The sequence below is a fragment of the Rhipicephalus sanguineus genome, chromosome 11 (assembly GCF_013339695.2).
Source record: "Rhipicephalus sanguineus isolate Rsan-2018 chromosome 11, BIME_Rsan_1.4, whole genome shotgun sequence".
Taxonomy (NCBI): Eukaryota; Metazoa; Arthropoda; class Arachnida; order Ixodida; family Ixodidae; genus Rhipicephalus; species Rhipicephalus sanguineus.
Genome location: NC_051186.1, coordinates 69,430,629 through 69,454,813, shown reverse-complemented (window position 1 = coordinate 69,454,813; position 24,185 = coordinate 69,430,629). Strand labels below are relative to the sequence as shown.

At 47.6% G+C, this 24,185-nt stretch overlaps 1 protein-coding gene across 1 annotated transcript in view; it reads left to right on the top strand.

The window, feature by feature from the left end:
- The window catches only part of LOC119373414 (endoribonuclease Dcr-1-like), a 47,018-nt gene that overhangs the window by 12,111 nt on the left and 10,722 nt on the right, over positions 1-24,185 (top strand). The window contains 12 exon segments of the mRNA XM_037643439.2: positions 409-1,073; positions 4,168-4,338; positions 6,379-6,530; positions 10,534-10,681; positions 11,090-11,165; positions 11,267-11,418; positions 12,112-12,291; positions 13,110-13,326; positions 15,960-16,111; positions 17,646-17,770; positions 18,780-19,040; positions 22,122-22,407. Coding sequence (XP_037499367.1) covers positions 409-1,073; positions 4,168-4,338; positions 6,379-6,530; positions 10,534-10,681; positions 11,090-11,165; positions 11,267-11,418; positions 12,112-12,291; positions 13,110-13,326; positions 15,960-16,111; positions 17,646-17,770; positions 18,780-19,040; positions 22,122-22,407 — 2,585 coding nt within the window.

Sequence of the window (24,185 nt, the reverse complement as noted above, 5' to 3'; positions counted from 1 at the left end):
AGCTTGGTAATCTTCGACAAATTGTAAATGTGGTTATCGAGTAGATCGCAGTCCAACAAGTGAGACATCCACAACACTCGCTTGTCACCAAAGGAGCGGAGCAATTCGCCATCTGTGGAACTTCCGCGCGGGCTCAAGCGACGACCGACACGTTTTCTGCCCGGAGCAATATGGCGGTCGTCGGCTTCAGCGGCGGCTCGCCGCCTCCACTCCAGAAGTTTTTTTTCAACCTCCTTGGTCTCATCTTGTGTGCCATTGAGGTGCAACTCCCGTGGTGCTACTGCCAGTGTTCTTTTGAGATGCCTTCATTGGTAGACTAGACCATCTATCACTTTCAGTGCTTAATGCTCAAGCCAAACTGCACATTTTTTTGCTTATTCACCACCATTTAGTTTTTTTTCTTTGCAGGTGCCATAACCAACTCGCACACCGTCCAGGAAAACTGTGTGGCTGTGCAAAATTCTGTCAAGGAACTTGATTCGTCGACTGAAGAAACGAGCACACCAGTAGTGGCGGATTCCGTGACAGCTCCGGTTTCAGCCAGTGACGTGAACAGTGTTGCGCAATGCTCCGACGACTCTGAAGGACCGCCGCCAGAGAAGAAAGTTCCTGCGACCGGTGATACCGCGTCGTCTGCCGCTACGTGTCCGGGAGTCGCCGCGTTATCGTCTGCTTCCGTCGGTGCGCAGATGACAGGTCCATCATCGAACCCCGTAGGCGTGTCGTCCCGCCCTGCAGGCCACCGGACCGACCTCGTCGATGACCCAAACGCATTGTGTGGCATTGTGTTTGTGCGACAGAGGATCACTGCGTACATCCTCAGCATGTGGCTCGCGAAGCTGGCGACGCGCTTCCCGGACGAGTACGGTTTCATCACCCCCAACTTCCTGGTGGGGCGGACAGCTCCGTCGGCCCTCGGAGACGGGAGCTCGAATCGCGGCGGTCAGCGGAGTTTGCCGAACCTGCTGACCACCCCGCTCGGACTTCAGCGGCAGGAGGAAGTGCTCCAGAAGTTCCGATCGCGAGAGTGCAATCTGCTGGTGGCCACGAGTGTCGTGCAAGAAGGGATTGAGGTCAGCGCAGACGGGCATCGTTTTCTATTCGTTTGGAATTCGACTATGTTACTGCATGCCACTGCTGCTGCCAGATGAGACATTGGGAGTCACTTTGAGCATACATTCTTTAAAAGTGCTTTTTTGCATAACTATGTGAGCCTGCAGCTGTTATACAGTCGAATCAGCATTTATGGAATTATTTTGTATGTGAAAATGTTGTAATATCCCTTTGAAAATTGTTGCGATATATAAAATATATCATATATCGAATTACCTATGAGACGAACTCCTTTGTGGTCCCCTTCAGATTCGATATATGCAAGTTCAGCTGTACTAAGTTATATTAAATGTCATTGGTGCGGCGCATCCGACACATGACAAAGGAGTAACACAGAAACACATACGTGGCATTGGGAACACAGTGTGAAGTGGTTAATGTTGCTTTCACCTCTGTTGCTGTGCTCGCTGAATTTTTCATCTGCAACTGTCAGTCTACTCAACCCGCGATTTCGTAAACAAGTGAAGTTAACATTGTTCAAGGGCCACTTCAAAGTGCACTCGCTATAACATGCAAGCACTGCGCGAAATGCATGCACGGATAAGTTGGTAGGTTAGACGAAAGAGTTGTGCGTACCTTGCATTTATATCGCCAAGCACGCTTCTTTTATTACTTTGATGTGACCACACTTCACTTGCACTGTTGCACACGTTACCACTTTGCGCTGGCCATGGTAGAGTGCATGGAACCTTCGCTGTTCTGTTAGAGAGTCCTGATAAGATTGCATGCATGGCACGAGTAGTCAAGTTTGTTCTGGAACTAACACTAGCACCAGCGATAATGCTGGACTGTTCGATCAGGCACATATAAAAGCTGAAGTGTTGCCGATGATCGAATTATTGACGGCCGATGACTGTGCTCACCCTTATCGTTGCATTGTGTATGTTACTTCTTTTTCTGGGCACAGGTTTGTTGCCCAATAACGAGTTCCATCTTTACCGGCTTGAGTTTTGCTTCTTCACCATCACAACCACGTGACATCATTCATGCAGCAATCAGCGTGAGGGGTGCTGGAAACATTAAAAAAAAAAGAAGGCAAGAGTGAGATTATGTGCAAGTAGTGCTTACTGAAATACAAATACATGCGTAGTCATTTAAGGGAAGACATGGATCCTAAAAATGACTTTTTTAATAGTTGTGTGAATCGAATGAAATTTAGTACACTTATTCAGTTTTTCTTCAGGTGCCACATCGCTGAGTAGATTTTTAATAGCTGCATTCAACAAAAGATGTCCAATTTCAAAATTTTTTTTGCATAATTCTTACGGTGGTTTTTTGGCAACTTCTCTTTGTCAAACACAAAAACAATGTCTGTGGGAAAATTGCCAGAAATCTGGTCTAGCCTGTGATGCTATTTATCTTCTTATAATGTTGTTCACCAAATTATAATTCTTGAGAATCATAAAGTGTACGAAGTGAAAATTTTTCACTCATATTTTGCGTTCGAAGTTTGTTGAAAACGATCAAATTAGCATCGCCAACTAGACCAGCTCTCCGGCAGTCTTGCCACATACTTTGTTTTTGTGTTTGACTAAGCAAAGTTGCCAAAAAGCACCGCAAAAATATGCTTTTAGAAATTGCATATCTTTTGCTCTAATTCAGCTAATAAAAATCCACTTATAAATTTAGAATCTGCAAAAAAAAAAACTGAATAAGTGTATTAAAATTCGTTCAGTTCACCCAACTAATAACGGAAATTATTTTAAGACCCACATCTTTAAAGGTGCAACGACATGGCACGATTTCAGGCGATATTGACGCGCAGCTGTTGGGGCGCGTGCGTGATCTCAACGCACGCCCGACAGGGTCCACTGCGAAATTATGCAGCCATGTTACTACTCGGAGTAAAAAAAAAAACGCCTTGGGCTGTGCATCACATGCGCGTCAGCCAATCAGAGTTCAGAGTGCAGTCATGTAGAGTTTGGTTTCTTCTAATGGCACCAGATGACCCTGCCCTCCATGCATCTTGTCAGAACCTTTGCTCAACGGAGCTGACGCGAGCATTCAGCGAAAACACTTGTTTGTAAACAAGCAGCGGCCGCTTAGCATGCGGGAGATCTGCGGTGGCAGTTTCGCACAGAATGTTGCTGCTTGACTGCGGTGACATCGGGGATATTGAACATTTTATTTGGGTCTGCCCACAGTTTGATGTGGAAAAAGCAGCGATGGTCCGCACCTTGCAAAAAGGTTGTCATAGGCACCGGACAGTTGAAGACATCATTTTTCCTGAAGGGCCCGCGGCAACGAGGAGGAGCGTACAACGAATTTTGCTGGTCTTCCTGCGAGACACTGGGCTGTTCAACACGTGGTGACAGACGCTTCCAATTCAAGAGATGCTCAGGCGGAACAGTTGCCGGCCATGCAGGCCAGGCTAACCCCACCTGCTGCAACATCACCACCACCACCACCACCACCACCACCACCATCACCACCTTGATAAATATGCTTCAAGAAAAATTTTTGCAGTCCAACTTCACGAAAATTATTTTTATTGAGTGGTCTGTAATTTAAGAGTGTATTATTTGTGGGAAAAGTAGGCAATTCATGTCTTCAGAGTTATGTTGTCTGGCAACCCGGCAAACGTGGTGCATCATCGCCGCTGCATATTTTTTCGTGCAGGTGCTCTAGCGTCGGCGGCAACGTGGGCCAGCCGAGCATTGCGTCTTGAAAAACGCGCCATACGGTTTCAGCTTGAGGCAGAACAGGAGAGGATTCTTTCTGATTCTGTTTGAAGTCCTTCCTTGGCTACACGTCTTTTTGTATTTCAGTAAGCTTCGACCAACTAGCCCAGCAAAAGCTTTACAAATGTGCAAGTAGACAGTGTACACTCAAACCTCGATATAACGAACTCGGATATAACGAAGTAAATGAAAAATAGTCTTGCCATAGTTACAGTGTTACAAATAAACATTTATAACGAATTTTTGGATATAACGAAGTTATTTTCGTGGCAGATGTGACTTTGTTATAATGAGGTTTGAGTGTAGATGGAACCTCCACACATCAATTTGCGCCTGTGAGTGCCTTGTGAATTGCCGAACGTTCTTTTTGCAGGTTCCTCGTTGTAACCTAGTGGTGCGTTTCGATCCGCCGGAGAACTTCCGGGCCTACGTGCAGTCCAAGGGCAAGGCCAAGGCTGCAGGGTCACGCTACTTTGTCCTGGTGCCTCACGACGAAAGCAGCCGCTTTCTGGGTGACCTGCACGACTACCGGACCACCGAGCAGGTGCGCTGTTTGTCATAGAGTTTTCTAATGGTGCGCTATAGGGAAATCTGGCGCTAGTGTCTAAGGGAGCTGCAACACATGATGCTTCAGACAGCACGGGAATGCTGGGTAGCACATGGATTTGCCTAAGCTCCGTTCTTTGCCGTGTGTGTCATGAGTAAAGGGGCACGACGCATGTGCCCGATGATGGAACGTTTCGATGCTGTGCGAGGAGCGGAAAATTCCTCGATGGTATGCACCGCTGCCACGTCAACGCACGTGATTGGTTGGAGGAGGGCTCACGGCATGCGACCCGAGCCGTGGTGAAGAACCCAGGAAGGGAGAATGGGGATTGCCTGTGGGGCACCGTTCGAAGCAGCACAAAGAAACCAGCGTCTCACGGGTGAAGAAACCGGCGGGTGCCAGGTCCAGAGGTGCAGCACCATGAGTCTTATGTTAACTTCGGCGATGACCGAGAAAGGCTACCACAGACTTGCAGCATCCTCGTCACAGCGAATTCCGGAGCGCCTGCAATGCTCCACCTACATTGGCAGAACGGCTTGTACCCACAGGACAGTCCCTGGGGCACCATGTCATCAGATGGGCCTCAGGTGCACTGGGAAAAAGGGACTGAGGAGGCAGCTAGGCCTAACCCATCCGCTTCCGTGTTGGCCATAAGGACGACCAGGAAACCGGCATCAAGTGGTTTGTCCAGTTGCTGCTGAGCATAGACGAATGCAGGACCAGAGCAAGAGCATCGACAGCAAGCGCGACGCAACACGGACGACGAGGGAGTCGACTTCGATGCCGCATCGACCGTACGAAATGTAAGGACGATCCTTTTTGGACACTACTGCGGGGCCAGTGTGGCCAAACTGCTAATGCAGCCAGAAACTCAGTTTAGCAGAAGAGCGCTGTGGTAGTTGTGGTATTGTGAGGTTTGGCCGTGTTGTTTAAGATAAAGTGTGTTTGCCGTGCCACCTGCTACTCCAGTCTCTCTCTCAATTTCCATCCCTCGCAAGCACTCCCGAGATAACGTGACAGCGTGGCTTGCAGCCGCTCTGTCGCAAGACGAAATTCAGCAAAAGTTCAGCAGTCCCACTTCACCACCTTGACTCTTTTAGGCCGATCAATTCAAATTGAGCCACGAGACTCACAACGAGCCATTCTTTTATCCGAAACAAACGCCAAAACACCACAATAAACAAAGCCACAAGTGCTTTCAAAGTTGCAAGCACGCAGACTAGGCAAATCCATGTACTACCCATCATTCCCATGGTGGCTGAACGATCGCAGCGCCAGAGTTTCCTCTATTAAATATTGTTGGAAACTATGGGGCTGTCAGCATGTGTCGGAATGTTATTGCAAGCTTGTTGCCCTTTGGTACACATTGACTGCTGGAGCACAAGATCATTTCATCATGTTAGAAGAATTTTTCGCAAAAGTTCTTTCAAGTCTAAGTATTAGCAACCATACATACCATCACTGTGACTTTCCACTTGTGAATTCTAGTACGCTACTGCGGCATATCATTGTAATTTGTGTTCATTCATGTGTACACCCAGCAGCAAAAGTTTACGGTACGGAGACTCCACTACAAATTCAAATTTCTGTTCTGTTATTGCACAACGCTTCTAATCTTGCTGGTAACTGTGTAGGTTGCAAGAGCTACTACAGGCCGGAACATTTCATTGGACACTTTGTTCCGAGGCAAAATGTTAAAAAACCCCAGGTGGTCAAAATTTCCAGAGCCCTCCACCAAGCGTCTCTCATAATTGGTTTTAGGATGTAAAGCCCCAACAATTGTGATTAGTATTATGTAGTACTTAGATCTAAGTGCACGTAAAGATTCACCCCACATGGTCAAAATTAGGTTGTCTCGGTACCCACCTAATATGGTGTGCCACATGATTGTGTTGGGGTTTTGGCACCTAAAATTCGAGAATTTCATGTTATTCTTTTTTTTTTCTTTTGCTGTCGCTGTTATTTTTTTCCGGAAAGCGCGTGGTGCTGGAAAACTTAAAATCTTCCTTAAATGCGTCGTGGCTCGAATCACCGCAGATCCTCTTGGAACGCAGCCACGTGGAGGATACCACGATCGATGAAGAAGTCGACGCAGCCTATGCTGACAGCCTGAAGCCGGCCTACAAGCCGCTGGAAGCCGAAGACGCCCCCAGGGTTAGCATGTCCACTGCCATTGCCTTGGTCAACCGGTGAGTCGCTTTAATGAGTCTTTGGCGGGTCACCTTTTTTTTCACCACGGTCTTCATCCTCATAACACTTTCTCTCTCTCTTTACACCTATTCCCGTTCATGAACTTGCTGAGCTCGAGGTTGCGGGTTCAATTCCCGGCCACGGCGGCCACATTTCGATAGAGGCGAAATGCAAAGAACACTTGTGTACTTACCGTAAAATTCCGACCAAGCGCCACCTTCCCCTACTTCAGCAAGTCAAAATTGCTACTGAAGTGAAGGGGGTGTGCTTTCGCGGAACGGCACCAAAATTCAAGATGGTGGCGGAAAAGTTTTCTCGCCAGGAAAGCAAAAAATGCCAGGCCTGCGCGGAGTGCACAGCACAGTCAAAAGCTGGAAGAGTGGCCTTTCTAGAGTGCGTTGTAGACTCTCTTGGGGTAACTAATACAAGTACACTTGCAAGGCACCCACTGTGCCATTATTCTAATTTATGTGGATAAACGAGGTACCCGCTACACATCTTGAAGGCATTATGTGCACTTGATGCTTTGTGTGGCTGATGACAATGGGTCGATTCCACGAAAGATCAAAAAAGGGTGTATATTTGATGTTTCCGATTTTCCTGATAATTTTGTATGTTGTGCACATATGACTGCACAGCACAAAATTGCAGTTCATTTTCAAAAAAAAAAATTTTTCAACACAGCAAAATTCGACAAGTGTCGCCGGTTGACGACGACCATTTTACGAAGAGTGCGTTTTCGTAACTTCGGAACCATGCTGGCAGCTACTGAAGCTATATATTACAAATATCTTTCTTTTTAGCGGAAGTAGAAGTAAAGAGGAAATAGCTCTTATCATTTCATGGAATTCTGAGCAAATTATGTATTTTTAAAAATTCACGAAAAACGCTGCGTTTTTGAAAATCAGTCAAATTTGGGATGCTATGGCTACTTCTGTGAACATCTTGGCTTGTTCATATTTGCAGTATAAATAGGCCTTTATGTAAATAATGAACCTCTGCTTTTGTATTTCTCTAATAATTTTCAAAGTAGTAAATTTTCATGCTCGAAAGACCAAAAAGAGAAAGGTGCTCCTCGATTCAAAAATCTATAATAAAAAAAACCCAATCTCAATTTTGTTCAAAGTCCCCCAAAATGTTCTCCAAAGACTGCAGAATGATATTATGAAAAAACATGTTGCATCATTTTTATTAGAACAAAAGCAGAAAATGTCAAACATTGTGTTTCCAGAGCGTGGTGGCTACTGCATAAAGGACATCTCTAGTAACAAGAAAATACAGTAACACGTCTTTTTTCTTCTCTGAGCTTCGCTAAACAACAGTAATGATCTATTGTCGGAAAGTGGGATCTGTTTTGTAAAGAAAACAAGAGCGGTCCAATTAAATGCATTTGCGACACCACTTATATTCCTCGTCGACGGGCAGCACAGACATTTTGATTTCACTAGATAATTTTTTTTTGAGTAAATGCGCTTATATAAAAGCAACAAAGCTAAACGCGAAATTTGTGTAGCTGAGTCGATCATGCATTGTAAGAATGTGAGAAATTGCAAATGGCGACAGTGGTGAACGGCGAGTACCGCAGTGCAACCTATAAGTACAACAGCCACACATGGTTTGCCAGGCTTTGTCGCTCTGCATGAGAAAATGCTGGGGTGTCGATTGCGTTGGTTACACGATACATTTCTCACCGCTCGTCGCTCTCCCGCCCGATCTCTGGATCCGCACCGTGCGGATTGGGCGGCGGATCGAGTGGCCCGCGCTACACGCCTTCGTGTAAACGGAGTAGCATGCGTTACGCGGACAGGTGCAAAGGGCGGCGCGATAGACGCCTGCGTGAGCAGACGACTGCAACGAGCACGGCTGTGCCAGTCAACCAAACACCACCTGAGATAGAAGTTAAGCATCCAAATTGTGCTTCGCTTTGATGCCATCACTGTCCTACGCTCTGAAGGTGGCTATGGGTAGGCGTTATAGCCATGACCGATATTTTGTACGGACTGTCTCATGGTGCACAAAAAGAAAATTCCGCTGCAGTGGAATTTTCGTTATGTAGAAGATATCGGATCGAGTCTCTTTTGCGGAGGGTCATGAAGTAGGATGCGCGCTCAATTCAAGAGGGAGACCAGACCTGCCAGCACTGCTTCAAGAGATACGAGGAGATGCAAAACAAAGCAGATGCAATGCAAACAAAACGTGTTTTGTCCGTGGCCAGAACTGCTGCCACCAATCTTCACGTAATCGATTCTTTTTAAACTCTGCATTGATCATATAAGGTTTGACAACGTACACATTTGGGCCAACAAAAACCACACCTCTTGGCGACCGCGCTCTCCAGAAATTCATTTCCATTCATGAAGAGACCTTGGCTTTTATACCAATCTCTCAATTCTGGCACAGCACATCATCATAAGAGACACATGGAGGGAATGCGTTCTTTAGCACTCAAGATATGAATTATACTCAACTGAAATAGATGAAAGGAAAGGAGGCTACAACTGAAAGTGCCTACTGTGGACTGAGGGATGTCTAACACTGGCGTGAAGTCGCAAACCACGCGAATGCATTTAATTGGAATGGTCTTTTTCTTTACAAAACTGTTCCCAATTTCCGACCATAGATCATTACTGTTGTTTAGTGAAGCTCAGAGAAGAAAAAATACGTGTTACTGTATTTTCTTGTTACGAGAGATGTCCTTTACGCAGTAGCCACCACGCTCTGGAAACACAATGTTTGACATTTTCTGCTTTTGTTCTAATAAAAATGATGCAACATGTTTTCTCATAATATCATTCTGCAGTCCTTTGAGAACATTTTGGGGGACTTTGAACAAAATTGAGATTGGGTTTTTTTATTATAGATTTTTGAATCAAGGAGCACTTTTCTCTTTTTGGTGTTTCGAGCATGAAAATTTACTACTTTGAAAATTATTAGAGAAATACAAATGCAGAAGTTCATTATTCACATAAAGGCCTATTCATACTGCAAATATGAACAAGCCAAGATGTTCACAGAAGTAGCCATAGCGTCCCAAATTTGACTAATTTTCAAAAACGTAGCGTTTTTCGTGAATTTTTAAAAATAAATAATTTGCTCAGAATTCCATTAAATGATAAGAGCTATTTCATCTTTAGTTCTACTTCCGCTAAAAAGAAAGATATTTGTAATATATAGCTTCAGTAGCTGCCAGCATGGTTCCAAAGTTACGAAAACGCACTCTTCGTAAAATGGTCGTCGTCAACCGGCGACACTTGTCGAATTTTGCTGTGTTGAAAAAAATTTTTATTTGAAAACGAACTGCGATTTCGTGCTGTGCAGTCATATGTGCACAACATACAAAATTATCAGGAAAATCGGAAACATCAAATATACACCGTTTTTCGATCTTTCGTGGAATCGACCAATGGAGAGTTATGGTTGACCACATTGTAGTGGGTGGGAAGCTTTAAACCGCACACTCGTTAACCCGTGTGACACGTGGTTGTTATTTTACTCTTCTGCCACGCTATATTACACATGATAATTCGATTCCTTACCTGACATGACACCTGTGTAGGTTCTTTTAGCGAAGGAGTTTCAAGCACCAGCGTGGCTCTGTGGTAGAATATAGTAGAATTCCGGTGCAAATTCAATTGAATAGCAAACTCTATTTGAAAGATATTCGAAAGTTCGAATATTCACGCACCCCTACTTAATACGTGTAGTATTTACATTAGTCGTCAAAAAAATACTTATGGTTCGAGTGGGAACCAGCTAGCACGATTGTCTTTCACAGGTGTGGGGCAGGTGTGCCGCGGTTCTGTGGGCGCAGCTGATATCTTAGGTTGTAACGGAGAATAATGTCTTTTTATTACCAGCCTGGCTACAGTGGCTTGAAAAAAAATGCAAACAACAGGCATGTAGACGTTGCACTGCTCGTGCTTCTTTCCATCACGATAGTGCGTCACATTTGCTGTGGTGCTTGAATAGCCTCCGGCATTTTTCTCTTCCCTGCTTCCCCAGATACTGCGCCAAGCTGCCTAGCGACACGTTCACGAGGTTAACGCCCATCAGCAGCATGGCGGAGGTCGAGACGGAAGGCTCGGAGGAGACCCTGTACAGCTGTTCGCTGCGGCTGCCCATCAACTCTCCCCTCAGGCGGTGCATTGTGGTGAGTTGAGGCGTGCAGCGCGCCCTATCGCCTTCTAGTAATTGACGATGAGCGAACGAGGGAAGAGTCGGACTTCGAAAAGCGAACTTCCCTGGGAACAGCACGTTTTCCGCAAATTCAGCTCCGTTAACGTCTAATCTGCACTGGGGAGCATCACTATGGCCAGCGTCGCCCGAGGCATGGCCATTTGCGGCCCTGTTATCTCGTTTGAAGTAGTAAAACCTCCTTACAAGAGACACGTAGGGGTCACTGCTGTTGTAGACGGACATCTTGTGCACGCTTTTCCCACACTTTTCTCTCGTAACGATGCTTCTAAATTCTTAAGCATTAGAAATTGGGGTGCTAAAAGCCAGCAAGGCCAAGTCGGTTTGTTGCATAACAAAGCTTTTTCTTCGTTTTTTTTTACAGGGGGACCCGATGCCGAGCAAGCTTCTGGCAAAGCAGGCGGCGGCACTCAAGACATGCGAAGAGCTGCACAGAATGGGTGAGCTACGCTATCTGGTTCAGTGTGGTCCAGTTTGCTTCATTTGGTTTCAATCAACTGAGCTCGCCATCTGATTGTTGCTAATGGAAAACTCGTTGCAGGTGAACTCGATGACAACCTGGTTCCACAGGGGAAGGAGGCCATGCGGATGGCACTGGACCAAGGGTCGGCCGGCCGCTTTCCCGAGGAAGACATCCAGCCTGGCGGACCACGTCCCGGAACCACGAAACGTCGACAGTACTATGACAAGAAGGTCAGCATGCACTTTGCATTGGCAGGTCCTTTAAAGCGGTCTGAACCACCCCTTGTCCTTGGTAAAAAAACACTTTGCTGTGGAAAGCAGACGGTGCTGTGAGCAGCTCAGCCAAATCTCGCAGTTGTGCCCAGCAATTAGAGTTCACAATCAGAGCACGCAGTTGCCACTGTTCACACAGAAGCGCGTACTCATCCTCGTCAAAGGGCTGTCACACAGCAGATCTTTCGTCACACAAGAGATTGCTGCTATTGGTCAATACTGTTGCTAGCGTAAACCCAAGAGAGTTATTTCCATCTCACGCGCCTCTTGCCACGTGGTGTCACCACGTGCCAGGTGCCGCACTACGTAGTGTGCTAAATTTACGCAGTAGCAGCACTAGCGCACGCACTGGAATCGCACCTGGAGAGAACAATTGTGTTTCATGGTGCATGCGTGAGAAAGCATTTTTTTGCTTATTTTATCCCTATCTGCGTAGCTTCCAGCATGCTCGTCGGGACAAAAGAACTGGCATGACCTTCAGCTTAGTGGCGCAGTGCCATAGTTGCAGAGTTGTGTGCATGTTTTATTTACTTCCGCTGAAGTGTTTGGTTCTGGGGACTGGGAGCTTTTTCCCCACCTTCTCAACCACATGTCATGTGCAAATTTTTGTACTTCAACATTACGTTGGGTACGTTGTTCCTGCCACGCCAGGTGTCCGAGGTACTGAAGGGCAAGCGAGTGGACGAGAGCGACGAGTTCCACCTGTACGCCTTCGCCATGAAGCTCACCTGCCCGATCCCCGAGGAGCAGAACACGCGTGGCCGCAAGATCCACGACCCGGCCGACACCACCCGAGGCTTCGGACTGGTCACCTCCAGGCGGATTCCACTCGTACGTCTAGTTTGTCTGATGTTCATTTACACGTAAGATACCTGTAGCGAGGCCTTGGCATGCCTGCTTTGAATTGTACGGTTTGTCTCTCCTTAGCTTTGTCGGATTTGAGAACGGTCCAGTATGGTGTTGGTTATGAATTCTTATTTATTTATTTTTGAGTCTAAGTTTGTGCTGTTGGTACGTGGAGCAGTTCTTTACAAGTACAGTACTCACGGATTGAAATGCGAAAAGTTAGGGTTAACTAACGCACATGCTTTCGTTTCCAGCGTCTGCAGTTCATGTCATACGGGTGTAATTTTGACTCAAAAACTTACAACAGAGCCGACATTACTATTAGCGGCCGGGTTCGCATTGACATGACATGGTAATCACGAGCAATTGCTCATAGCAGTCGTTATACTCAAAAAATGATGTTGCGTTAAAATGTGTGAGTACTGTACAAGAAAGCTGGTACATCACATACAAAGAACGGTGACAGAAAACAAAGCAAAATTCATAAACACATAACAAGACCACTGGTCACTGCTACAAGCCACGTGGCATATCCTCTTACAGATAATTCAAGTTGAGCTTTAATCAGCACAAATGAAATTGCAGGTCTGCTCTTCAGTGCAATGAAGATGCATAATGCAAGCTTTTGTTGACAAAATAATCTAATTTGCGTTGCACTGGTATTGCTTAACTGCAGTGATAAAAGTATCGCAAGCTGCCATAACAACTGACACATTGCTCAAGTTTTTATGCAGGAGTGGGTTATTTGTGCGAAAATGCAGCCCTTGTTTGAATTATGCATCTTTTTGTTTCACGCTGGGCAGATCTGCAGCTTCCCGGTGTTCACGCGCTCGGGAGAGGTGACGGTCGAGCTGGAACACGTGAGCTCGGACATCGGCCCGCTGACCTCGAGCCAAGTTCGCGACCTCACGACATTTCACCGGTACACGTTCACCAATGTGCTGCGGCTTGAAAAGTATCCGATGACCTTCAACCCCGAGGGCGATGCCTGCTCCTTCCTGGTGGTGCCCATCAACGCAGGTGAGGAGCTTAATTATGTGCAGTTGACACGCCGTGGTGGCTTAGTGGCTAAGGCAATGCTAAACACAAGGACGCGAGCTCGATAACCAGGCGTGGCACTTGCATTTTGATCGGGGCGAAATGCAAAAACACCCCTGTGCTTACATTTAAAGGGGCCCTGCAACGCATTTTCAGCATGGTCAGAAAATGCGGCCCATTGGTAGTCGAGGCTCCTGAGAACACGTGCGTCAAACACTATAGTGCAGTACGTGACCTGAAATTTGCAATTAATTCTCAAAGTCAGCTAGAAACGCTCGCTCTTATCTCGACAAATGAGGCCATAAACCCAAAGTCCACGGCCATTGGCTGATTTGAGCATTGTGAGCTGCATAGTTACTGTGGCCGGCGTGCGTGTTTGCGATCACACTGAAAGTATGCTGTGCGTTTGAAGAAAAAAAAAAGAAGAGGTGCTCAATTTCCTGACGCGTGCCAACAAATGAACGTAGCTTCTTGCCAACTTATCATCCCCCCCCCCCCCTGCGTAGCTTTCAGCGCGCTCGCCGATACGAAAGGAGAGAGAAAGTGCTTAAAGCGTGCGACAAATCCCTCTAACTCCACTCGTAGTTGACGGATTCGACAAGTTCTTGCGGCAGTTGATTCAGGAGCCATTCGATGATTACTTGGAAAATTGTTGCGGGGCCCCTTTAGGGGCTTGTTAGTTGAACACTGGGGGGTAAAAAATTACACTGGAGTCCACCACTGCGGCATACCTCATAATTGTACCGTGGTTTTGGCTTGTAAAACTCTGGAATTTCAACACCGAATTAAATTATGCGCAGTTGACTTGATAATCAACTTGGCTGGATAATGAGGCTGCAGGTGAATTCGGCCTCGTAAGGCAGTGCCTGCAAGTGCTTTGCCTGAGCACCAACTTTCTCGAACGCTTAAACAAATGTAGAATCTGTTAGCCATTTGGGCCATCGCTGTCCCAAAGTACAGTGCACAACAAGCGAAGCAGACGCAAATCTCAATAAGACAAGATGTAAGCCCACTGTGTGCGAGCCAGCTAGCATGCAGTGCTGCATAGGTTTCCCCGCTCATCAACGTCACGCCCTCGGACGAGTGGTGGTGGTGGTAATGTTGCCGCATTACCACCACCTGGCCCATAGAGTTTCCTAAAATTAACTAGAGCGGACTGTGGCTCTGCGATCGTTCAGGCACCGTGGGAATGATGGGTAGTACACGGATTTGCCTACTCTTCGTGCTTGCGGGCTTCGAACGCACTTGTGGCTTTGTTTATTGCCGTGTTTTGGTTTTCTTTCGGATACAAGAATGGATCGTTGTGAACTTCGTGACCAGATTTGAATTGGTGAGCCTAAAAAGGTTAAAGTGGTCAAGTGGAACTGCTGACTCTTGCTGAACTTCGTTTTGCGACAAAGCGGCTGCAGGCGACGCGGAGCCAAATGGAGCCGAAAGAGCAAAGTTTAGACAAATCCGTGTACTACCCGTCATTCCCATGCTGGCTGAAGCGCCGTGCATTGCAGCTCCCATAGACACTGACGTCAGAGTTCCCTCTAGTAAGTATTGTAGGAAACTAGTATATGGCCTGGCCTACATAGCCGGCAATTGCTCCGCCTGAGAAAATCTTTCCATGCTGTATGTCTCACCGTGAATCACTTAAACCTGTCTCTCACAGAAAGCGTAAAAATATACACTCGAACATCAATACATATAACGAACACGGGTATAACGAATTATCGGTTATAACGAAGTAAATGAAAAATAGTCTTGTCATAGCTACAGTGTTAAAAATAAACCTTTATAACGAATTTTCGGATATAACGAAGTTATTTTTGTGGCAGATGTCACTTTGTTATAATGAGGTTTGAGTGTAGTAGCCACTTCCTTGCGAATGATCTGCACACCTGTCGGAAACACAGTGTCCTCACAGAATTCGTGGGGAGACCCTCTTTTCTTCATGTCGTCCATTAGTCTCTGCTTTTTGGAGCAAAAGCGCTTAAAGGACCAGAGATTGTGATGCATATCTCCAGCTTCATTCTGCGAAGTGTTACCATTTGCAAACGATATGTTCATGTCAGCGATGTTGTTATCATCTGATACGGCAGATGGACCGTGTTAGTCTTGGTGCTCCTCGTCGGTGGTAAATGCGGTTAGCTGCACATGCCCCCGTTATTGGGGCACCTTGTGGCGGGGGCAATCTTGCACTTCGGGGGATGTTTTCCAGCGTTGCGGCAGCACACCCTTCTTATTTGACGGGGCCACGCCCCCTACTCACGCACACAGTGCGCAGAGGCATGCTCTGAAATCACTTTCTCTCTGTGGCCAAATGATACGTTCATGTTAGCGAATAACTTCAAGAGGCAGCTAGGGCAGTTCCTCCTTACAAAAACACCCTGTCATCCACACAAAGCATGTTTAGTAGCTCGACTTTGAATACATTGATGTCAGACGAACAGTCTGTAAGACAGTGCAACAAGATAGCATACATTGGGGGCAAACAAAAAGCTAAAAAAAAAACAGCCTCTCTGTTGTCAGAATACTACGCATCTGTTGCTAAAGTGCAGGAAACCGAACACAATTCACACTGCGATGAATCCAAGCCAAGTCACTGCTCTCTTTAACGCCACTTGCAGTGAAGCCATCTGATGACCAGCCGGGCTCAACGACCATTGACTGGCAGTTCGTCGAGCGCATCTGTGAGGAAGAGAAGTTCATGCCACGCCGAGTGCCCGAAGAAGAGCGCGAGCTTTTTGTGTTCAAGGAAGAAGACTACCTCGACACTGTCGTGAGTGTTTGACCACAGCTCTTTTTCTCTCAGTGGCCAAAACTTGTGAAACGAAGAAGATGCCCATTTTTAATTGTCCACTATTGTCAAACTAATCTGCCGCTGTGATTCTTTATCAGAATGATGGGTTGACACCTTCAGGGAGCTCTTACAGTGGAGGCATGATTATTCAAACTCCAGTATTTTATGCTCTCAGTTAATTCAAACAATTATAAAATTTTTTCAAATGAATCTAATATTAAAACTAAGCTATGAAGGTTGCTACGAAGGCATTTGCAGGAAACCCTGATGCCTCCCAAGTGGTCACTTCTGTACGGCTGTTTTCAAAGCTCGTGGGGTATTGATTGATTGATTGGCTGTGACGCTTAGAAGAAATCACGACTTCCACCGAGGAATTAAAGGCATAAATATCTTGTGCTTTCGTCTTCCCGAGTCAAAATAATTGTGTCTGTACTTGAAATGCGTCTCTGAAAAGTGCCACCTGTGATTGGCCACTGCAGCTTTGATCGTCTCATTTATCATGCCTGTCACTTTCATTAGTGATTGTGAGCATAAGACTGCTGACAATCAATGGTCAAATTGCGTCGGGCAAGAGAACTTGTGTGAAGGCCCAGTATATTGGTATCTGTTTTCAAGACTGCACTGCCTGTGGTCAGTGAACGCCACTGCAATCATCGTACTGTCATGCATGTGATTATCATTATCAGCAAGCACTTGACCGGTAGCTAGTGTTGGAATGCCATTCTGCAAGAGGTTCTCTGCTTTTTATCTCAGTTCATACCTGTGGTGGTACTGATACTCCTGTGAGCACCGTGTGCTCTCTCATGGAGCTAGGGGAGGCACGATTTTTCTCTCGCCTCGTGGTCAGCCGATTGGCACTGGCACTGATCTGTTTAATTAGTGCCAGGCCCTCGGGCAGTCATTGCAACTTCAATGTTGCTGCATTGCTGTCGGTCACTGTGGAGATATGACTGCAACAATAACTCAATTGCCACTCGAAGTATGAAGCATGCACGGACTGCATCCGAATCTCCGAAAGAAAAATGCCAGTGGATGAAAGATGTTCCAAGGGTGATTGTCGGTGTTACAGTTTGTAGTGCTGCCGTTAGTAGGAGCGCCATCCTTTGGTGGCTGCCTAGGCTGTATAGTGCTGAAGGCATCTAGTGTTCACACTGGAGATTCCTAGCGATCACGGAACCGCTCGCGAATAGTCACAAACGGTTGCCTTGGTCAGAGAGTGACCGTTTTGGCTCAGTCGCTGGCTGCCTGACCTTTCAGTCATGCAAATGGCAGTTGCAAGTCTTGCAAACTAATCAGATGGACAAAAACAGGATGTTTACTTCCTTTACAAGGTGATGACGGTGTGAGCAGCGCTGAACCTTACTGACTGCGAGGTATTTTGGTGTGGGCAGCCTAGCCAGTGTGAACATCAGTCACTGCAAATTGCGACCGGTTATGTGACCTCTGCCGATCACCGGTGTGAACGAGCCTTTAGCTCCTCGTGTGACTTTTTTTCTCTTCACAACTCTCGTAGGTGACGCCCTGGTACCGCAACTTGGACAAACCCCAGTTCTTCTATGTGGCAGAGATTTGCCACGACCTGAACCCGCTCAGCGACTTTCCAGATGCGGGCTTCGATACGTTTGACGCATACTACAGGCAAGGTCTTCCTCTCACATGTTCGTGATTGCGGAGGTACTCTTCACAACGATTGAAAGTTTCAAATTCAGGGCAACAGTTTTGAGACAATTGTGTGTCCTGTAGTTTATGGACTTGGATGGCAACTGATATTTAAACTAATTATGGGCAACCTCTGTACCTTAAATTGCTGACTGCCGTGAATTCTCCTAACAAGTTAGCAATAAAGCATCAGCTGGAAATTTAGAACAGCACCTACGCTAATTTGATTGGTTGTGTGATTGGAAGTATCAAAAAAGGGATATGGCCTCTGATGCTGTATTGTAGTGAACAACGGTTTCGTCTGGAACCTGTAATGCCAGCGCATTAATACTATTGTCATTAAAGAGGTCGCTTCATAAGGTTTGTGCACTATAACGGGCAAAGTATAGCCTTTGCATAAGAATGATGCCTGTGTTTCCGAGCATCTGCGACTCATGCAACTTGACTACTTGATACTATAGAGAATATAACGCCATATAAGTGAGAAAAGTGCCTTGCTGCTTCTACGGTATAATAGATGTACATTTGTAACGAGTATCGGATACGGTGAAGCTGTTTCGATGTCGGATGCGGCGTCCTCATAAGTTTGAATGCCTTTATAACATAGTTTTTGGGAACTTCAATACTCTTTGCTGTAAAGATCATGGACTGTGACACTTGCAGCATACCCAGAAGCCTGCGGAATTGCTCATCACTCAAGTAATCTGTTGCAGAAGTGTTTGACTGTAAAGTAGACTCTATGGAACCTAAAAGGATCAGGAAAATATGTTTCGTTTACTGAGAGACAAACAAGGGGGCAGAATCCAGGTACGAAACCAATCATATCAGGGGCAGCTGTTCCATTTGAGCAGCAGTTCTGTTTTAAGAGATTTCCGTTAAACGAGAGTCTACTGTATCATTAGGTCCATCTTCACTTCTGAACTTGGTACGCCTCCTGCTATGATGAGCCTTTGTGATCGTCCCATTCTGTCCACCCTCCCATGTGCAGGGAAAAGTACCAAATACGAGTGGTGGACGGTCGTCAGCCGCTGCTGGACGTGGACCACACATCGGCGCGCCTCAACCTGCTCACGCCACGCTACGTGAACCGCAAGGGCGTAACGCTGCCGACCTCGTCGGAGCAGACCAAGCGGGCCAAGCGCGAGAGCCTGCAGCAGAAGCAGATCCTGGTGCCCGAACTGTGCGCCATCCACCCGTTCCCGGCGTCCCTCTGGCGCAAGGCTGTCTGCCTGCCCTGCATCCTCTACAGGTGGGTCGTCCGATGCCCCATCCCTATTTCTTAAGTGCCCGGGCCCGAACTACGCTTTGTCATTGGATGTTCGTCCTGTGTGTTCGTACCTTCTGAGTCTACATCTTTTCTTGCTGCTTTGAGGATGCATTGGAAGTCGTACTAGTACAGTGGAACTTCGATTATACGTCCCCCGGTCCTGCGACGACCCGCGTTTTACGACGAATTGGCTTGGTCCCGGCAAAACCCCCATAGAAATAATGTATTAAAAACCTCAATTGTACGACGCAATTTTACGCCGGCCCCGCCTCGTACGACGCTTTGCTGGACTGTCCGAGAAAAAAAAAGACCTACGATGACGCGGGCTGGCATGCAAACACACTGCGGCCGGGCGAAAAAAGTCGGGAAACCGAGGAACTATGCCCTCTAGCCACCATAGAGGAACCGAGTTCGTATCCGCGCTGCCACCACAGGGCCTCTTCAATTTTTCGACACGCGGTCGGCCATAGCTAGCCAGAGCCAACGTTGGCCGGAGCCAGCCGGAGCGCATTCGTTTTGTCGCATTGCACTGCGCACTTCCGTTGTCGCTTTTTCTTTTTCTCTCTCTTCTTTTGGGTGGTTTTGTAGTGACCGTGACCGTTGTGACCGCAGTGACCGTTGTGAGCAGATAACATGGCAGATAATCTCGAGCTCGCTTTCTAGTATACGATAACTTTCACTACATTTCGTGTCGTTATACCGGACGTGTTGAACGGCGATTGTTGAGCCAATGTTTGCGACAGCCGCGGGAACCGGAACTCGCCGCTGTCTAGCTACCAGAGGGCTGGGGCGTTTTAGCCGCTCGCGATTGGTCGAAGCTTGCAAATCGAATAGGCCTACTGCCGTGCTGCCATTCAGCCATTCCTTCACGTGTTTGCCTCATCGGTTGGTTGTGCTGCGCCGCAGCTGCTGTGTCCACGTGCAAAATTTTCTGTGTTCGGTCATTGGTGTGCGAGGAAGCTTTCGAACTTTTGGTTGCGAGTGCTGCGTCTCGCAATGTCGCGGAACCGAAAACCGCTGACGCTCGGAGAAAAGCTTCGCATAATCGAGGAGGCAGAGAAGCGGAACGGAGCAACAAAGGCCAGCATTGCCCGCGACCTGAACATTCCCGAGTCGTCGCTGAAAACGATCCTCGCGAAGAAGGACAGCATCCTACTAAATGCGGCAAAGTTCGGCCTGAACAGGAAGGCCGCGAAAGATGGCAAATATGCTGCCATGGAGAAGGCCCTCGTTGAGTGGTTGCGTCAGGCCCGCAGTTCAGGAATCGCCGTGGATGGCGCAATTTTGAAGGAGAAGGCTGAGACAGTTGCATTGCGCTGCGGCATTGACGACTTTAAAGCCTCCAATGGCTGGTTGGATCGCTTTAAAAAACGCAGTGGAGTTGTGTACAGCCGCTGCTGTGGAGAGAGCGCGTCAGTCAGCTCCGACACTGTAGAAAAGTGGACTGCATTGCTGCCGGAATTGATACGGGAATACAAACCGTCCGACGTGTTCAACGCAGACGAAACTGGATTATTTTATAATATGCAGCCAGAACAGACATTGGCATTCAAAGGAGAGAGCTGTCACGGGGGTAAGCGAAGCAAAGAGCGTCTTACCGTATTGCTTTGCGCTAATGAAGATGGCTCTGAAAAGCTTCCTGCCCTCGTGATCGGCAAGTTTGAGAAGCCGCGATGCTTCAAGAATTTGAAAAGGCTGCCGTGCCAGTACACGTTCAACCGGAAAGCCTGGATGACGGCTGCTATGTTTTCTACATATCTGCAGCAGCTGGACTCCAAAATGGGGGCTAAGAACAGAAAGATTCTTCTTCTGCTTGACAATGCGCCATGCCATCCATCAGATATGTCGCATTTGAGAAATGTGAAAGTTGTATTTCTGCCCCCCAATTGCACTAGCCAGCTGCAGCCACTTGACGCTGGCGTCATCAAGTGCATGAAACAGAAATATCGGAAGTTTCTGGTGCAGCGTCGGCTGGCGGGCATGGAACGCAAGCAGTTGGATAAGAAACTTTCTGTGCTTGACGCAATGCACTACATTGCTAGTGCATGGGACGCAGTCACGCCAGAAACTATCGCCAACTCCTTCAGGCACTGCGGCTTTAATAGAAGTGGTGCTTGTTCTACCAGTGAAGCTGCACTGCCTGTTGACGATGAACCAGAGTTCGGCAGCCTGGAGCTGCCTGGATCTTTCGCGGACTATGTTGGTGCCGACGACGACGTTGCAGTGTGCAGTGAAGTGTCGCTGGATGACATTATCGAAACTGTGCGTCCCGACACTGCGGGAACTTCCGACGAGGAAGAGATGGACGACGCTGCAGAGGCTAGCGTGTCCGTTCCGACTTACGCGGACGTGTTGTGCTACGTCGACCACATTCGGCGGTTTGCTTGCGCACGCGATGAGATCGGCGACTTGCTGCCAGATGTTGCAGCTATCGAAAGAAAGCTGATGCGTCGTGGCTGGGCAAACTCTTAGAAGAAAATCACAGATTTTTTTAAAAGGTGAGAAATAAAGGTTCGTTCACACCTCCGATAAAATGCGTGGTTGTCATTTTTTCAATTAATTTAATCTACGTTCCTCGGAGCAGCGTACGTTTGTGCCGCGGACTTTCTTAGGCATTATGTGCCCGCTGTTGTGGGGCAAAAATGACCGTCACTGCCTATATTCTCGGTTTTTCGATTATACGACGCCCGGATTATACGACGATTTTGCGCGGTCCCCTGAAAGTCGTATAATCGAAGTTCCACTGTACTGCCAATGACGGGTCACACTCACCCCAGCCTGTCGCTAGCTCACCAAGGACGAGTTACTGTCGGCACTTGGCTTTGGCTTCAGTTTTCGACCCTAGAGGGCAATAGATAGCAGCGTGGAAAAAAACATAGTCTTGCTCCTTGGGGGAGCGTTCAGCCTGGAAACGGTGATTTAAAAATTGTGGCATGCATGAGAAGGTGACATGCATGAGGAATGCCGGTGGCAGAGAAAGAGCCATTTCTTTGAGTCCCGTAACTATGAGCAAAAAGAGAAAGAGACGGTGGAAGGAAACTCCATTGCCGTGCCATGCCACAGAATGAATTCCCTGCTGCTGGCCGAGCAGCTGCGGCTGATGGTGGCGCGTGAGGTGCGTGTCGGGCGCCTGGAGCTTCCCGAGGGCTTCAAGTGGCCAACCCTGGACTTTGGCTGGACCCTGGCTGACGTGCTACAAAAGGCCCAGGAGGCCGCCAAGGCTGAGGAAGAGCGTGCTGCCGAGCTGATGGAGCGCACGGGCATCCAACCCGTCCGCCTCTCGCCTCCGCCGCCAGTGATAAACGCGTGGCGCCCGCCCCAGCCCTACCAACCGCCCGTGTTCCAGCAGGTGAGTGTGGATGCCAAGTTTGTTTGGTTATCGTTCCGCAACAGTTCCAGACTGCCCGAGGCGTACCCACAGCGGTGGTCTAGTGGTCATAGTCCTTTACTTCTGGCCCAAAGGTCGTGGGATCGAATCCCGGCCACGGAAGCCGCATTTTGATAGAGGCAAAATGCTAAAGGCCAGTGTGCTTAGGTTTACGTGCACGTTACAGAACCCCAGGTGTGGTGTTTGTCCGAGCAGAACGACCAATGGTCAGTTCAGAACGGCAACTTGTCTGGGGGGGGCACTCGCTGCAAGTTCCTCCTGGGCAGGGCAGGTGAACATTTTGGGGGGCACCCCCCTTCCCCCCCGGGCGCTGCCCCTGCGTCAGACCAGCTGTCCAAAAGACCATGTCCAACTGTTTCTTGTACGACACCAAAATGTCACACAAGATGTCAGAATGAGAGGCTGGTGATACTGCTGCCTTGAAATTTTTCGTACCAGCCAGAATTCTCAGTGCATAATTTATCAATCTGTGTTGATAAATTACGGCTTTCTTTCAAATGACTGTCTGAGATTTTCATTAGTTTTCTTCACGCGTTCGCTACGGAGTCTAAGTAGCTTGACATGCCGCTACCAAACATGTCGCAAGCTTGATTTCTTGGTTTTCTCGCTTTTGATATACGATTAACCGGGATATAATGAAATTGACAAATTCACAAAAAAAATTGTTACAAACAGGTTTTCGTTACATGCAGTTTCGCAAGAAAATTCGGAAATGAAATGCACAATTTAAATGGGAAACTGAAGGCAGAACTCACCCAAAACATTTATTTATCAGCAACACACTGCATTATTTTGCCATACTGAATGTTCATAGGACATCAATACAATGCTGCTCTGTCATCGTCTAGCCGTAGCCTCTGAGATTGGCTTCAGCAACGCGTCGGCGCGTTGCCAGAGCTAATCGCGGAGGCCACAGTCTGGCGAACCCGCGGTGCGACGCAGGACGACAAAGCATGTGACAAGTCTACATCCGCAGATCCGTCGTTGTCACCGTGGTGTCTGGACAGTTTCCACCAGTGCCGAATCTGACATCTCCTTGGTAGTGACGAAACAGTTTTCCGCATAAAAAAAAATCTCAAAGTTGCACGTCGTCGGGGGCTGCTTCATGCGCGCGCAGTGAAACCACGCACGCACAGCATCGAAAACGAAGAGCGAATGACACGGATACCATGGAACATTCGGAAGAGCGCTCTCCATATGCGGCGCGAACTCGAAGTGTAATGACATAAAGCAAGTTTCTTTTTTTGTTTAGTGCCGTCATCTGGTGTCACGTTAACGACGTGCATTTCAGAGAATTCTGCAACAACCGAAGAGTCGCGCTGCCAACGCAACAGCCGTTCTTCTTTTTAAAGAAAGTCGGCGCAATGGCACGCACCCATGAGCGGCTGAATGAGGTTTGAAGGTAGGGGAGGAAGGGCACACACCCGCACAGGCTCCCGCGGGAGCAAGAACGCCGGCTCGAGGGGTGCAGGCCCATGTTGCACACAAAAGAGCGCTTGCTCTTTCCTCGCAGTCGCCGGGGCTTCGTGCTTCGTCGTCAGCACCGCGGAAGATGCGGCTCCTGCTCGTGCTCGAATGACAAAATTCGGGGTAAAGTTCCTAGGTTGTTGGCAGCGAAAATTTGTTGTATCGTGGGTGTCTCTCGCTGCCACTTTGTTACATAGAGATCCCAAATACATGTGCTTCTATGGAGTAATGACAGGGAATAGAAAAACTTCGTGATATTGAGGAATTCGGTG